General features: G+C 39.2%; 1 protein-coding gene across 1 annotated transcript in view; it reads right to left on the bottom strand.

Annotated features, from left to right (window-relative positions):
* The window catches only part of LOC122005710 (protein ZINC INDUCED FACILITATOR-LIKE 1-like), a 99,541-nt gene that overhangs the window by 30,241 nt on the left and 51,109 nt on the right, over window positions 1-18,191 (bottom strand). The window contains exons 11-13 of the mRNA XM_042560846.1: window positions 17,684-17,771; window positions 14,956-15,041; window positions 14,763-14,870 (exon numbers count right to left, since the gene is read on the bottom strand). Of these exons, the coding sequence (XP_042416780.1) occupies window positions 14,763-14,870; window positions 14,956-15,041; window positions 17,684-17,771 (282 nt within the window). The remainder of the gene's footprint in view (window positions 1-14,762; window positions 14,871-14,955; window positions 15,042-17,683; window positions 17,772-18,191) is intronic.

The raw sequence follows: 18,191 nt of genomic DNA, 5'->3' as shown, positions 1-18,191 counted from the left end.
CCTAATGTCAAGCTCCTACCAAATCAGGGGGAGCCTCTTTCAGATCCTGAACGGTACAGGCGATTGGTAGGGAAACTAAGCTACCTTACTGTCACTTGTCCGGATATCTCATTTGCAGTGAGTGTAGTAAGTCAGTTTCTTAGCTCTCCATGCAAAGAACATTGAGATGCAGTGACTCGCATTGTTCGATATATCAGGGGTGCACCAGGAAAGGGTCTTTTATATGAAGACAAAGGACATACTAAAGTCGTAGGATATTCTGATGCAAATTGTGCAGGATCTCCCTCTGATAGAAGGTCCACTTCTGGATTTTGTATATTTGTCGGAGGTAACCTTATTTCTTGGAAAAGCAAAAAACAAAATGTTGTGACAAGATCCAGTGCAGAGGCAGAATATCGAGCTATGACTATTGCTAGTCAAGAACTTATATGGTTAAAACAGTTGCTTCAGGAACTAAGGTTTGGAGAGGTTACACAAATGTCACTCATATGTGACAACCAAGCCGCTATGCATATTGCCTCAAATCCAGTCTTCTATGAGAGAACAAAGCATATTGAAGTTGACTGTCACTTTGTCAGAGAGAAAGTCATATCTGGAGAAATATCTACTAGTTTTGTCAACTCAAATGATCAACTAGCAGATATATTCACTAAATCACTTAGAGGTCCCCGGATTGACTACATATGTAACAAGCTTGGTATATATGATCTATATTCTCAAGCTTGAGGGGGAGTGTTAGAATAAGTAAAAGGGTATTTGTGTCTTTTGGTGTATATCTTCTTTTCTATATAAAGGCCTAACTCGTGGGGTTCCAATGACACGAGATTTTAGGTTTTACTTTAAACAGTATGCATACCCGACTAGTTGTATGAAGGGAGACTAGCACATGATTAGGGAACTGAGCCCCAAGGTCTGCCCGTCTATATGCTGAAAGTTATATTGTAGTGCTGACCAACTGTATGTCGAGTGACTTAGCTTTGTAAGTCTAACCGGATCTTAGTCCGTCAAGCTGGAAACTAGGAAACTGCCGTTGCTATGTGCTGGGAGACTACTTCTGAAAGATGGGGAGCTAAACCCCGTATGTCTGGTCAGCGTTAGGGTTGTTCAAGTTTATTTTGTATATCTTGGCACAAAGTGGAGCGATAAGTCCTCCAAGTCCGACCGGCCCTTAGGGTCGACCGATTGTAAGCTAAGAGACTTGTGCTCAAAGAATAGGGAACTAGGTCCCATAAAGTCCGACCAACTCTAGGGTTGGCCAGCTATATGCTAGGTACCTTGATGTCAGGAAGTGGAGCACTATGTCCCTTAAGCTAGACAAGCTCCTAGGCTGACCGACTTCATGCTGAGGGTCATATTGCTAAGGAGTGAGGAGCTGAGCCCCGGTGAAAATAACTCGTTCAGATGCATATACTCTGACTCTTACCACCACCTCACCCTAACTTTGATCACTACCTCATCTTGAATTTGACTGCCACATCACCTCTGGGTCCGCTCGCAACATACCGCATCACTAGCCTCCCTCTCAAGTCTAGTCGGAGGAGGTTCGTGGCCAACTAACTAGACCCAAATCTTATTTCCACTGAATCAACACTGAACAACCATGCTTCTCGCTTAATGAAGCAGTCAATTTTATCTTTCTTGGAAAAACGCATGTCAGACGCTTGATATGCCAGGTAATACGCTTATGATACACAAGAGGGTGTTTTTCAGCAATGATGTGGTTGTCTTATCCATCACAAATGCCCATTTTGCCGCGTGTCACACTACCTCATTCTCTGAAGCGACAGCTGTCGCATGCCTTCTCGTACAAACCAGCTGCCCTCCCTCCACTCCGATCCAACGGTTACCAATTACTCAAGTCGTTTCAATTGGATGGTTGAAATGAAAAACCTCTTATGGCTTATGTTTAAAAACTCTAAGCGTCCCAGAAAAAAATCACTTGTGCTTCATCTTCTTCAACCTTCTCTTCTGGAGATTTCTGTCAACGACCTTCCCTCTTTTGCGACTTGCATTAGTAAGTTATTTCTCCGATCTTCCTTTCTTTTTCCCTCATCCATCCATGGCCCAAAAAACATTTGCTCCTCGGTACACCTTTACTTGTTCTGATTTTGATAACTATGACCTAGAAATGCTTCGTCTAGCTCTAGAAATACCTAAAAACTTTCGCATTCGTATTCGCATTTCGTCCTCCTCCTAGCTACATCACCTTCTAGCGGGTTTACGCTTTATGCTTTCCCGTTTTTTGTCTGAGATAAATCGCTATTTTAACCTTCCACTCCAACAATTTACACCCAATGCCTTCCGCACCATGTGTGGAATGTACCATTTGTTCCGTCTGTATGGTATTCCTTTGACCCCACATAACTTCCACTATTTTTCTTATCCTAAGAAATTAGAGCCGGGGGTTTTCTTATTCCAGTCAAGTGGTAGCGTCTCCCTCGAATCCATTATAAGCCTACGACCGAATATTACTAAAGGGCTAATTAACAGAGGCCTAGGAGCTAGCCATAAGCCGACCAGAAGACTATACGATAGCGGAGAAGGTTGATGGGTTTACCCATGATTTAGCCATGGTAAGTGACAGCTGGCCAATCCTTTTTTATCTAGCACACTTCTGATGTTGATTCGAATGCAACTTTAGGGAGTCGGGATGAACATAGCCCAATCATTGGTGGACCTGGCCCGAGAGAACGAGACCTTGAAGGGGCGACTATAAGAAGCGGAATCTTTTTCGACCCCCGCTTTATCATCCCAGGAAGCTCAGACCCTAATCGACCAACTGAGCGAGCTACAAAAGCAACTTTAGAAATCTCTTTATTCGATTTTGTCTGAAAACAAATGTCCTGTCATTGGTTCCACGTGAGAGATGACCCAGGCCTTTACTATACTACTTTAGTGTAAGTTGAGGGGTTTCGGTTGATTAGAAATTGTTAATTTGATTTGCGCAAGTGACAGTTGTGACTTATCATACACCCCAGGCTCCTTCCGCTCGAGGAAAAAACCCGACTGAAACTAACTGTCCCTCAACCGAGCCTATTCCTTCACGACCGACTGGGCCTACTTCCGCACCATCTACATCCACGCGGTCGCCCCAGCTAGCCGATCCAACTCATGAACCATCGTCTTCCACACACCCACCGTAGGCAGCGGATCCCACTTCGGGCATCTCTTCTTCGAGGCCTGGCACACTCCCTAGACTTGAGTGTCAATTCTGCTTTTCCTTTGGCTTGCCATCCAAACAGGGGATGGGTTCTAATCCCCCGCCGCCCTTCGGGGTGGTGAAATTAAGAGGGTCATTGGCCGAATCTTAGACGAGTGCGACAAGACGATCGAAGGATTTCTCTATTTTTGAGCGTGCAGATGAATTTGCTCAGGACGCGACCTCAGTAAGTTCTTAATTTTTTTCCCTTTAGCAAGTAAAACTTCTTAACATTGTTTTCCTTAGCTTATTCCTTAGCTTATTTCTGCCGGGTTGAGGCTGAGCCTGAGTCATCTGGTGGTGGATTTAGTGGGGGATAACAAGATCTTGAAAGAGCGTGTAGAGGAGTTAGAACTCCCTTCTACGTCTGTCCCGATCCCCGAGGTGGTCAACCTGCAAAAAGAAGTAGACATTCAGGTCGGGCTGCTCTCTAGAGCAAGAGAAGACTATAAGGCAGTCTCAAGGATCTCCAACAAGCGGAAAAGGGGAAACTGAAAATCCTATTGCAAACTAGTGAAGCCAAACTCCGAGCAGAAACTGCAGCAAAAGACGAGGCAATATCCGACCTAGCACAGAAAACCACTCTGCTAAGGAACTGAAGGTTTCTCATACCTCAGAATCAACTGAGAAAATTAAAGAGTTATCAGCCAAAGATCTGCATATTTTGGAGCAATAAAGGAAACACAAGAGGCTCGGATAGATTCAATACAAGGTGAACTAGAATCGGCCAAATCCGAACTGGCGTCCTATAAAGTAAGAGAAGACGAACGTTTTAAGGCTAAGCAAAAAGCCTACTTCCAGTCTCACGAGTTTGGCTTGCAATGCAACCAACGCACCATAAGGATACTTACATATGGAGCCGAAGGAACGATCGAGCAGATTCGCGAAGCAGGATATCTAACGGTCGATCCTCCTAAGCGATTCATAAATCACCAACAAATTATAGATGGTCTCCCAAAAGACCTCTTCAGGAAGCTTGATTAATTGTACAATGTAGCCATATTTATGCCCTGAGCCCTCTGGGGGAACAAAAAATTAAATTGTAAACATATATTGACAATTCACTATGTCATACCTTATTTTTGCATGTTCTCATGCTTTTTATTGTTGATTGAGCAATTAGGTTTCTAAGATGAGCTCCAAGTGAAGCCACTTTATAAGCAATATCCAGTGACTCGCCGGTCAGGAACTTAAACAAGTAAGCGATAACACTGATAGACCGGCTGAGCAGAATAATTTGGCCGAGTGGAATTAGTCCAGGCAGAATAATTTGGTCGGGCGGAGTGAGAATATGTCACTTAAACGTGAGAGCAAGCTCGCTAATAACTCGATCTAACTCAAGAGTTAGGCGCGAGAGTAACTCACTTATTACGCAGTCAAACGGCTCGAGAGTCTGAAATATAGGCGCGAGAGCACGCTCGCTTATAACTCGGCTGAACGACTCAAGAGACTGGAATATAGGCACGAGAACATGCTCACTCATAATCTGGCCGAACGGCTCGAGAGTCGAAATATAGATGCGAGATCACGCTTACTTATAACTCAGCCAAACGGCTCAAGAATCTGGAATATGGACACGACCGCGCGAGAGCACACTCGCTTATAACTCGGCCAAACAGCTCGAGAGTCTGGAATATAAGCGCGAGAGCACGCTCACTTATAATCAGCCAAATGACTCTAGAATCTGAGACATAGCACGAGAGCACGTTCACTTATAACTCGGCCGAACAGCTTGAGAGTCTAAAACATGGCGCGAGAGCACGCTTGCTTATAACTCGATAGAACGGCACGAGAGTCTGGGACATGGGGCGAGAGCACACTCGCTTATAACTCGGCTAAACAGCTCGAGAGTCTAAGACATGGCGCGAGAGCATACTCGCTTATAACTCGGCACGCTCGCTTATAACTTGACCGAACAGCTCAAAAGTCTGGGATATGGCACGAGAGCACGCTCAACTATAACTCGGTCGAACGGCTCGAGAGCATGCTCGCTTATAACTCGGTCGAACGACACAAGAGTCTGGAATATAGGCACGCTCGCTTATAACTCGTTCGAACGGCTCGAGAGTCTCACTTATAACTCAGTCGAACGGCTCGAGAGTCGGGGCCATAGCGCAAGAGCACACTTGCTTATAACTCGACCGAACGACTCGAGAGTCTGGGACATAGGGCTTTTTGAGATAAATTTGCCTATATTTTCATTGAGTGTAAATATACAATACGATACATTAACTCATTACAAGTGTACTCTTAAATCCTATAGGGTTGTAGATGATTCACACTCCAAGACTGCTCCAAATTCCTTTCATTTGTACCCTGGAGATAATAGAAGCCCGAGGTGAGCTTTTACACCACCTTATATGGTCTGCCCCACGGTGGCTCCATCTTGCTAACATCCCCGACCGGCTTGCTCCACTTCTAGACTAAGTTCTCCACCTGAAAAAATCTTAGAACAACTCATCTATTGTAGTTTTGTTTCATCTGACGGTATGCTATGAGCCAAGTTGTTGCTTATCTCTGATTTCCTATATCAAATCGAGCTCCATGAGGCGCCGCCCGAAATTATCTTCATCGTAGAGTTGTCTCCAATCGAATTCCATCACCACTTCGACCGAGACAACTACTTCACCACCATAAACAAGAATAAAAGGGGTTATACCTATTGCTTCTTGTAGAGTAGTGCGGTAAACCTACAGCACACTAGGTAACTCATCAACCCAACTTCATCCGGCATGATCAAGCTTAGTCTTGAGTCCTCTGATAATTTCTCTGTTAATGACTTCAGCATGATTGTTGCTTTGAGAATATGCCACAGATGTAAACATTTGTTTAATATCGTAACTTGAGCACCATTCCTGGATCTTCTAGGCCTGGGACTACCTCCCGTTATCTTAGACAAGCTTGTAAAGAATCCTGAATTGACACACAATGCTTTGCCAGAGAAACTTGATGACCATTCGCTCAGTTATTTTGGCCAATGAGCCTCCACCCACCTGGAAAAGTAGTCCACAGCAACTAGCAAGAATTTTTCTGAGCGAGCGTCATAGGAAAGGGCTCTACGATATCCATACCACATTGATCGAACGAGAAGGAAAAATTTGAAGTTTTAAATAGCTCAGTAGCGTGATGTTGAATGTTTTGATGCTTTTGGTATGATAGGCAAGTTATTACCAACTGAGAGGAAACAGCCCGTAGAGTAGGCCAAAAGTACCCAGCCAGTAAGATTTTTCGAGCGAGTGATTGACTGCCTGAGTGACTTCCTCAGGAACCTTGATGAACTTCTTGTAAAACAAATTATACGTCATCCGGTCTGACACATTTGAGTAACAAGCGAGAGAAAGCCCTCCTATATAATTGATCCCCAATTAGAGTGAACCGATCGACCCTTTTCTTGATCATAAATGTTTGTTCCCAATCGGCTAGCAAGACCCCCTGCTGGAGAAACGAAATTAATGATACTCTCCAACCAGTTTGTAATTCCAGCTCGGTCTTTCAATAAGAGCTGTTAGATTCTACATGCTTGTCCAGAGTCCATGCGATTAAAGAACCAGTCAATTTGGCTAACTCGTTTGCCTTCTGATTTTCCGCTCGAGGTATCTTCCGTAGAATAACTTCTTGAAATCCCGTCCTTAACTTCTCGAATGTCTTCGCATATAATTTGAGTCATTCATTATTAATCTCAAAATTACCTGCCAATTGCTGAATAACTAACTGAGAATCTAAATAAATTAAGACCCAAGCGGCTCTCACATGCCTTGCGACCCACAGGCTGGCCATTAATGTTTCATATTCTGATTCATTATTGATAGTTCGGTAATTTAGCCGAAAGAATAATTATATTCTGTCCTCCTAGGTGATATCATGAGAATGCCCACTCTACTTCCATACGGAGTGAACGATCCATCCACATATATTTTCCAGGTTTCCTCTGGCTCTATGCTTTGTATTTTAGTTACAAAATATCCTAAGGCCTGAGCTTTGATGGCCGCTCGGGTTTATATTGTATATCATATTCACTAAGCTCAGTGGTCCACTTAATCCATCTTCCAAAGGCTTCCGGGTTAATGATCACCCGGCCTAAGATGTTGTTAGTTAATACGATGATTGAATGTGAGGGAAAATAGGGGTGTAACCTCCAAGGGCTAAAACTAGTCCATAAGCCAATTTTTCAAGTGTGATGTAGCAACACTCGACATTCTTTAATAAATGATTTAAAAAATACACGGGTTATTGCTTCTTCCCCTCTTGCCGTACTAAAATCCGACGACATTCTCATTAGCTGACAAATACACCCACAAGGGCTCGCCGACTATGGGTTTGACAACTACAGGCAGGACGAATAAATAATTTTTTAATTCCTCTAAAGTTTTGTCACACTCAGCATCCCATTGAAATTTGGTCGCCCGACGGAATATCTTGAAAAAGGACAAGCTCCAGTTAACCGATCTCGATAGGAACCGAGATAACGTAGTGATTCGCCCGATCAGACGTTGTGCTTCCTTGAGATTACATGGGGGAGCCATCTCTGAAAGAGCCTATACTTTGTTTGGGTTAGCTTTGATTTCTCACTCTATCACTATATAGCCCAGGAAGTGCTCACTTTTAGCTCCGAACATACACTTGTTGGGATTGAGCTTGAGTCCGTACTCCCTTAATGTTTGGCAGGTTTCATCTATGTCAGCGCATAAATCGATCGCTTGAAGAGATTTGATAAGAATATCATCCACATAAACCTCTATATTCCGCTCAATCTACTTCCGGAACACTTTGTTCATGAGTTGTCGATAAGTTGCTCCTACATTCTTTAGTCTGAACATGATAACATTATAATAATAAGTTCCTTCAGTAGTTATGAAGTTAACCTTTTCTTGGTCTTCTTTGGCCAACGAGACGTGATGGTAGCCCTAGTATACATCCAACATGCATATCAATTCACAATCGGATGTCGAGTCCACCACTTGGTCGATATGAGGCAAGGGATAATAATCTTTGGGACATGCCTTATTCAAATACCTAAAATCAATGCAGACTCATCATTTGTTCCCTAGCTTAGACACTAGGATCACGTTGGCCAACCAACTCGGGAATTGTACTTCCCGGATATAGACGGCCTCTAGCAACTTATCCACCTCAGCCCGGATGATTTAGCCCGGATGATTTTATTCTGTTCGGCCTCAAAATCCCGCTTCCTCTGTTGACAGGTCGGGCATCCGGGCGGACGTAGAGCATATGTTCCATGGCCGCAGATGATATGCCGGTCATTATTACACGTTAAGCACACGACAAGCTCAGCTATTGTTTAAAGTGTCGTGCCGAAACGAGCGAAACGTCTCGTTCCGCTCGGCGACCGCCACCGGTACGACCCCAGCACCAGACTCACAACAGGTGCGACGTGTTGCACGACCCCGTTGTCACAGCGGAGGGGTCGCTCGACCCTGCAACAGCAGCGGAGGGGTCGCATAACCTTTCCGTTGCCGTCGCGGAGGCATCGTGCGACCCTGTGGTCACTGCAGAGGGGTCGCACGACCAACGTAGTCGCGCCGAAGGAGTCACGCAATCCCCGCGGCCATGGCTGGTCGCGCAACCCCGCGACAACTCCGAAGTCGTGCTGCCTCGTGGTGTCGGATTTCAGATTTTTTTTAATTAAATTAGATTAATTATTTTAATCAACTCCTAGCTATGTTAGAGATAATTTAAAGAGACTTTATTATAATAAAATTATCTAATTAATTTTATATTTCATTTATTTTAATTTAAAAATTATAATAAAATTTTTATTTATTTATTTATCTATTTTCATATCTTTTCATTTTTAAAAGATTATTTTTTATCTTGTTTATTTTTAAAATACTTATGTTAAATATTTTAGTTTTTAATTAATATATTTTATATTTAAAAAATACCGAAACTATATCGACACGACATGATACGGTACCGAAACCATATCGTTCCGGTCCAGGACCGAAACCTCGGCAAGGATCGAAATTTTAAATCTTGAGCTCAGCTTTAGGCTCTGGAGCTAGGTCAATAGCTATCTGAGTAGTAGCCTCCGGCCGGCCTAGCTGAATCTATACCTCCTTTTCTTTATAAACCAATGTGGGGGGTGCATCCTAAATGAGGTTAACTTCCATTCTTTGGTTCTTCCAAGCAGTACTAGCTTCAGTCTTGATAATATCAACGTAGCACTTACGCGTTACTAGTTTATTTCTTTTGACTTCCCCGACCTGATCATTCACGGAGAATTTGATATTCTAGCAAAAAGTTGAGACAACCGTCCAGAACTCATTTAAGGCTGACCAGCCCAATATTACGTTGTATGCTATGGGCGCATCCACCACGATGAAGGTCGACCGACGCGTCCTCATTAGGGACTCCTCCCCTAAGGATATAGCCAGCTTGATCTGACCGAGCGACTAGACTTCATTACCAATGAATCCATATAAAGGCGTCATCATTGGTTGGAGCTTGCTTTTTTCAATCTGCAGCTGCTCGAACATCTTCTTGAAGATAATGTTGACTGAGCACAAAGGTACGGTGTATATTATAATTGACCAACAAGCTTAATTATTAAAGTATCATCATGGGACACTTTCACCCCTTCCAAATCCTTGGGCCCAAAACTGATTTCAAGCCCTATGCTGGTTCTCAGCTACACTTGACCATATGAATTTCCAACTGGCGAGCATGCAATTTGCGAGGCCGGTTGGAGCCTCCTGCTATCATACCAATATCTCCCCAAGCGGCATTATTGCAGTTTTCTTCTTGCAACATCGAGGGATGCTCCTATTGTACCAGGGCGAGGGCCTAACCCCAGTTCTTTTACTACGGGGCGTTCTTTAGCGCCACTCGACGTCTCGATGATCCCTCCTAGGTGGTCCATTCGATCGTTGATAATGCTGGCGATTAGGAGACGGTGAGGAACACTCAACACTTCACGTCATCCGTGTACTGATGAAGGAAGGTTGCATTCTCCAACTTGAGGAAGTGGTCTTCTGGGTCCACCGCCCGTCCATACGCCCCTATTGTCAGGGGTTGGAAGTGGCTCGGCAATTTATCCTCTAATATTTCATGGGAGAACAACATGCTTATCCGCTCAACGGAGCCGCTAGCCATTAGGGCTTTCCCCTTGCACAAAGCCCGCGTGGGTGCGTCTCCATAAGATGATACTTATGGTCTTTCCACTCAGCCCGCCTCATCAAATGGAGTGCGGAATAATGCCCGGTGATATGCAACCGGTGAAAGTGGCACGGGCAGGAGGTTGATTGGTTGAATAGACGACTGTATAAAGACAGCCGTCGGAAGAATTGCCTAGAGCCCTGTTAGGCCTTCCACTCAGGCTCCCCGTTCAATGTGAGGGCCCATCATTAGCGCAGCTAGGTTATGCGATAAAGTACCGTCGGCTGCTACTTGTTGTTGCTCTACCAATTTCTACACCCGGATAGCTATTAACAACTCCAAATCTTCTGGTGACAAGGTGGCAGTGGTGAATCATCCAGTTTCTTCCATCTCTGCATTTCAAATTCAGGCAAAAGTTCTACGGCACCAAATTTGATCCTATCTAAAATCGGGAGAGATGGCGCGCTGGGCACGTGGTTCTGTTGTTGATTGGAATAAGACTTCGAACTGGAGGGAAAAGGACTCCTGGCACCTCCTTCCTCTTTGCACACACTAAAGAGAGAGAGCAAAGGGAATATTAAAGTGAGAACCGGGGAGGAGGTAAGTACGGTAGCCGAGCAAAAGGTGGAGAAGATGAACATTAGATGTGTGTGCATGATATAAAGTCTGTAAAATGTATTGCATATCTCGCCACCGAAGAAGACCCCTCTTTTTATACAACCTCTCATAACCTCCGTAATAATGAGATGGTAAGGAATATTTGCTATCAAAAGATTTTGGTAATGAAAATTGTACAGTCTAGAAGATGTGTAGTCATCCTCCCAGAAATCTTTAGTGAACAGTCTTTTGTAACTTCCACAATAATGATGAAAGTTGTATGGCCACCCTCATAAGAAGGTTCCATTGCAGGTATGTGTCATAATATCATAATATTACCTGGTGATTAGCTATTATTCTCTGACAGGTTGTTACGATTCCTTGACAATGTTGTCCCCTGGAGGCAGTTTGACCGGTTGTATGCACACCCGACTGGTTGCATGAAGGGAGACTGGCACATGATTGGGAAACTGAGCTCCGAAGGTTCACCCCGGCTATATGCTGAAAGTTATATTGTAGGGCTAACCAACTATATGATGAGTGTCTTAGCACTGTAAGTTTGACCGGATCTTAGTATATCCGGCTGGAAACTGGGAAACTGCCTTTGCTATGCTGGGAGACTGCTTCTAAAAGATGGGGAGCTAAATCCCGTATATCTGGCCGACATTAGAGTCGTTCAAGTTTATTCTGTATATCTTGGTGCTGAGTGGAACGATAAGTCCTTCAAGTCCGATAGGCCCTTAGGGCCAACCGACCATAAGTTGTGAGACTTGTGCTCAAAGAATAGGGAACTGGTCCCATAAAGTCCGACCGGCTTTAGGGCTGGTCGGCTATATGTTAGGTACCTTGATATCGATAAGTAGAGCACTAAGTCCCTTAAGCCCAACCGGCTCCTAGCTTGACCGACTTCTGGGCCCACCGACTTCATGCTGAGGGTTATAGCACTGAGGGTGAGGAGCTAAGCCCTGGTAAGAATAACTCGTTCAGATGTATATACTCTGACTGTCACCTCGCCCTAACTTTGACCACCACCTCATCTCAACTTTGACTACCACATCACTTGCCACATCGGTCCGCTCACAACATACCGTATCACCATCCATAGGACAAAGGCATGGCCACAAAAAGGAGAATAAGATATCCAACAATCATGCCAATTTTTTCACTTTAATCAAATTCCATTTGATACAACAAACAAAGACATACGTCCATAACATATATAGTGTCCAACATCTAAAAGTCTGGTCTTAGTATCCAACATATATTATCTAATAAATAGTATAATTCTAGACATAGGTTTAGAAGATTTAGTGTAAATGGTCACAAATAATAATGTCAACTTTAAAAGTGTTGGAAAGTTATTATAGTGAAAACTTTTATCATTATCTTGGACACTAAACGTAATACCAGTATTTGAAATGTTGTTTTGTGCCGCCCGGCACGAACGGTTTTTACCGTTCCGCCGGACCGCCGGACGCCCCTCGCGGGATCGCCCGCGATCATCGCGGCGCGATCTCGCGTACTGCCGCGATTTTTTTTTTCTGTTTTTAATAATTATTTATTTTATTTTATTAATTTAAAGAATTCCCAAGGAGGATGTATGGAAGATGTGTGATATTTCGAAGAGGGTTTTATAAACCCTAATTAAATTATAGTAATAAATATATAAAAAATATATTTAAAATTAAAATAAATTAAATAAATTTTATTAATTAATATTCTAAAAAAAATAATATTTTAAATTTCATTTAAAAATTTTAAAAAATATATAATAATTCTTATTTATATTCTAATATATTTTTTATTGTTTTAAATTTCATTTAAATTTTTAAAAAAAATTAAAAAAATTCTAAAAAATTTTTTAAAAAATTCTAATAAATTATATTTATATTCTGATTTTTTTTTTATTGTTTAAAATTTTTTTACTTGATATTTTTTACTATTTAAAATATATATTATTTAATTAATAATTAATTAAATGAATAAATAGTTAATTTATATAATTATTATTAATATAAAGTAATATCTTGTATTAATTTATATACTTATTATTATTATTATTATAGATACTTCCATTTTAATTTGAATTATTAATATATCAATTCTATTTAAATAAAATTATTTTTAATTATTTTTTCTAACAATATTAAATTATTCAATAATTGAGAATTTATAATAAATCAATATACAATTTATTTTTATATACATAATAAATATATTTATCTTATAATTAATATAGATAAATAAAAAATACCGAAACTGTATCGGCATGGCACGATACGATACCGAAATCGTATCGTTCCGGTCTGAGACCGAAACCTCGGCACGGGTCGAAATTTTAAACCTTGCGTAACACACTGTAATAATTCAATGATGACATATATTGATACACTCAATATGGTGAAATAGTAAAAAAGAGGCAATCATTCCTAAAATTCCTTTCTAATCATCATTAGATTCATTGATTGATGAGGAAATTTGTTAATGGAAGTATTTTATAACTAGGAGCAACTACATTTACAACTCCATTCCTCTTATTAAAGACATCCCAAATAATGTCTGATTAAGGATTATGTCACCTTTGAGGATTGGAAAGCCAAACATAAAAATTATAATATGTGTCAGATTTTAAGATTACATTATAGATGTGCTTATAGCAATAAAGCCCATATATATAAGTTGTTCTTTCTAAGGACAACATGGACAAAAAGCTACAAATAGGTAACATTTACCATTTATTCACAAAGCAAGCAACAAAAAATCGAGACACATCTAGAATTATCAATCATCTACATTATGTTGATATAATCACTAAAGAAATGATAATAAAATGGGAAAAATATATTTATTTGGTAGGTATGTAATTTTTTCAATAATAAAAATTGTTAATATTGATTATTAATAATAATATATGCTTGACTGCCTTGATGACTAGAGTTTAGTAAGATCTAAATAGTAGTACATTCTAGGTTTAAACTACTAATTGAATGCCAATCTCAATAATTATATGACATTGATATTATGGTGCACTAGGCTTTATCATTATGTTTATTGTGTAAATGAAGTTTAATTGCACTCAATGAAAAGTTTGAAATGTTCTTACTGAAAACTAATACTTATACTAAGTAATAAATGACAAATACAATTTAGAAAATATTAATTTTTTTGGATCTTATGATCCTATGCTACAATCTTACAACCTGATCCTACAAATGCCTCTTGTTTCCAGATAGACATCCTAGATAAGAAGAAAAGTAGAAAACAAATGTGAATACGTAGAGAATGGTCCATGTAGCAGCAACACCATTGTCTGTGGTATTCCAAATAAATTTGAATTTATATGATGTGTAGTTGAAGATGCATCGCTTTGTTGAGATTTAATTTGTTCATTTTCAGAGGATAGTTGTGTGCATGGGCCTGCTCGTTAATTTTTTGCTAGGATAAGGTGCAAGTTAGAACCTCATACTATATAGAAAACATCCATTGATTGAAAGTTCCAAGTAGAATGATTTTGTCATATAATAAAAATAAATTAGATCTTATTATCCCCTTTCATTAAGGAAATAGCTTTACTATAGTAGGGCATCACAGTAGATTTTATCAATCTTCTTAAAAATTTAATAGATTACACTAAGACAAGTGGTAATAAGAAAACTCTTATTAGATCTATAAATGATCCTAATCGTGTCACATCAGATACCACCAGTACATCCACCTATATCAACATAATCTGCTATATAAAAAGGACATAGTATGAAAATCATTTAATATCAACATGAAGAGGAGATAGCATTGAAATTATTGGCGTCAATATAAGTATGAGAGAGAGATTAAATTTAGATTTACTCACAGAAAGAACATTCTTCATCAAAGATGCACAGTTCACTATCAATGTAAGTAGAAGTCCTGATAACTTAGCCATAAAGGGATAAGCCGCAAGCAAAGGTATAGATAAAGCCTGAATATTACAGAATAGAACGGATTAAATAAAAGCAAGTATATACCAGTTATGAAAAGAGAAGCTAGAAAAGGTTGGTTCTTACTGCAGCAGCACGCATTAATTTGATTGGTCCTAGCAATTTCTCAGCTGAAGGATAAACAAGAAGTTGGTATACCAGAAGACCAAGTCCTTTAAATACAACAAATACTCACATATTATGTTCCAATGCTGCAAGAGAACTTAGAAAGTGGAAGAACGAGTCCTTATTCATAAAGCAGCATTGTTAAGAAGCAATGCCAGAATCATAGGTTGAAAGTTAGAAGAAATAAAACAAGAGATGATTAGAATTAATATGGTCAGTAACTTAGTATAATTGATTCAATGCTTATAGGAAAGTCACCTAGTGCATCAAATATATTCTTTTAAATATATCTTGTTAGCTTTCAACTCCAGGACTTTTGTCAACTATTGAGAACTGAGTTTTAATACATCGCTCATTAGAGATATAGCCACTGTGTTTGGAAACAAACTTTGAATAATAAAAAAAAATGTATCAAGACTTAACTAGTGGCTGACAGAGGCTATATTATCATTCTGAATTCCCCAAGCATTTACTATATTGGATGAATAGATTAGATGAGTATTACACGCTGATCCTTGTTCTCCTCTGACTCTGTTTTAGGTTAGAGAAAGTTATGTTGCAAGTTTCTGTGACCTAAAACAGTAGCCAAAAAGGATTTTCCTCAACCTAGTTTTCTTAGCCTTCAAGCAATACCTTCTTCACAACCAGAACTGATTGATCAGGTCCCTGTTAAATTGCAATTAGGTCTCCAAATAAATGGTACAAGCATGGGACAATATAGAATATAGAGGTAGATAAAAAGGTAGATAAAATATGCTTTCAAGCATAAAGGTAAAAAATGAAGAAAATTTGATATAGCGAATAAAAAAAGATTCCCTTAAACCCATCGAACATATGTTTATCATTTACTTTTTAAATTGTTTTAACAAAAATTACCTTAAGATAAAAAAAATATTTGAGATCCAATTCAAATCAGTTTTGTTTTAAAAAATTGTTCAGTTTTGTTTTAAAAAATTGTTGGATGACAGAAGTGATAAAAAGGGCAGCCCGGTGCACAAAGCTCCCGCCATGCGGGGTCCCGGGGAAGGATCCATTGTACGCAGTCTTACCCTGCTTTTTTGCAAGAGGCTGTTTCCAGGATTCGAACCCGTGACCTTTTGGTCACATGGCAACAACTTTACCGTTGCGCCAAGGCTCCCCTTCGGATGACAGAAGCGATCAAGAAAATAATTTGAAAGAAAAAATTGGAACCCAATTCAAAACTATTGAAGAGTTGCTAATCAACTTCAAATTGAATTAATTAGTATACAAGTTACTTGTTGAGAGAGACCAAGAATGAAATCAATTCAATTTGGAAGCAAAATGAAAAAAATACAACTTGTGGGAAACTTTATAAATTAGGCTCTAAACTTGTATGAATGCGTCTAGAACTTAAACATTAGATTCTGCCAAAACGAATTTGTTATTTGATTTATTTGGTGCTAACAGAAGTGGAGAGGAAGAATAGTACACATTCACTTCAACAGAATCTATTCTTTAAGATTTAACAAAAATTAAAACAAAGAAAAAGGTAAAAGAGGCCGTCCTTTTGATGGTATGTCAAGATGGAACCCCTCTTTGAGAATTCTATTAAAAGGGAGGAATTTTCTTTTCTTTTCTTTTCATTTTTGACAAAACTAGATCAAAGTGAAGACAGGTGGCACATGATATAGGATCTCATTATCTGCTGTTCTGTACAACATAAGGGAATGATTTAGAATCTTATCTTAAATAAGGAAATGATATAAATAAGATTCATCGCCATCATAAATTAAAGAGAATTAATCTGACTACAAGAAATAATATCCAGTTACCAACTGAACATACACAAAAATATTGGATAAATAGAAAAGAAAACACGTAGGTGAAAGACATGATTTGATTTAACACTTCATTGAAAAATTGAAATTTGCAGCATGTCAAATTTGTGCAGATTCAATCGATCATGTAAGTGTGGTAGCACAAGGTTGTTGATCGATATTATAATTACATGGAAACTACTTATCATGTATTGGAAATTGAAATATAAGGAACATGCTATTATCCAGAAAAGAAATCAATAGACAGGTTAGCTTCTACTGAGTTTGATTGGATGAGTGCTAATCCCAAAAACTATAAAAGCAATCAGTGAAATCTCAATTTATTTCTAGTATGGGTGAGCATATTGGACTGAACAAGATAGACCAAGTCCATCACATGGACTGACTTTAACTTAGTTGGGTGCTATTTTAAAATACTGAGACAAGTGCAGAATTTAGCACATAATCTCCTAGTATATCACATTGTGTTTAACTCAGTGATCACTTATCTAAATATCTAAAGAATATTTTTAAAAATATCAAAAAATACTAGAATCTGCTAAACAAACTTCAAATGTCTCCTATAAGAATCAAATAATCATCTTTCCTTGACAATATCACCCTGCGAACATGTAGGCATAATTTTGCTAATATATTGCAGTCAGGACAAGTGCCTCAAATTGGATTAATTAAATCATTCATTTTCAAATACCAATCAAGTGATAAACTAGGATAGGAACTAATCAATCTCTTGAACCTCTATGCTTCACTTCTCTGTTCAATTTTAAGCTACCTAAAACTCATTGGTTATTTCATCACCTTGTATTTGAGGTGAATGTTTGTCAAACAACCAATTATAACAACAAAATAATAAACTGTCACTGGAATTAAAAGGCAAGATCCATATTAACCTGAGATAGCAAGAATTTCACCAACATCTTGAGATGAAAAGCTTAATCCTCCATAACTTTTATCACTAACAGCCCATAAAGAGAATATCTGAAAATGATTCAATACACCCATGATGAGAAAACATTTGAGAAAAAAGTGGCATCACTAGAATTATATAAAATAACTAGTTTGGAAACACATAATCCAACAAATTAACCAATAGATGAAAGAAAATAATAGAAAACCAACACCTCGTGTACAGACCAAAACAAGCAAGAAGTATTTCTACAAGAGTGACAGCCGACACAAAATGAGAATACATACAATAAAAGAGGCAAGAAGAAAAAATGTATGGTTAATTTGTTGAGGAAACCTAACAATTCAACATCTCGTGTATATTAAGTGATTTAGAATCTTATGTACTGACTAAAACATGCAAGTATTTGTACAAGTGGGAAAGCGAACACAGAACAAGAATACACACAATATACTCGTTTTCCATTTTTTATTTCTTTTTAAAGTTATGCA

The sequence above is a fragment of the Zingiber officinale genome, chromosome 7B (assembly GCF_018446385.1).
Source record: "Zingiber officinale cultivar Zhangliang chromosome 7B, Zo_v1.1, whole genome shotgun sequence".
Taxonomy (NCBI): domain Eukaryota; kingdom Viridiplantae; phylum Streptophyta; class Magnoliopsida; order Zingiberales; family Zingiberaceae; genus Zingiber; species Zingiber officinale.
Note: the sequence above shows the minus strand (reverse complement) of the source record. Positions and strands in the feature narration are given on the sequence as shown.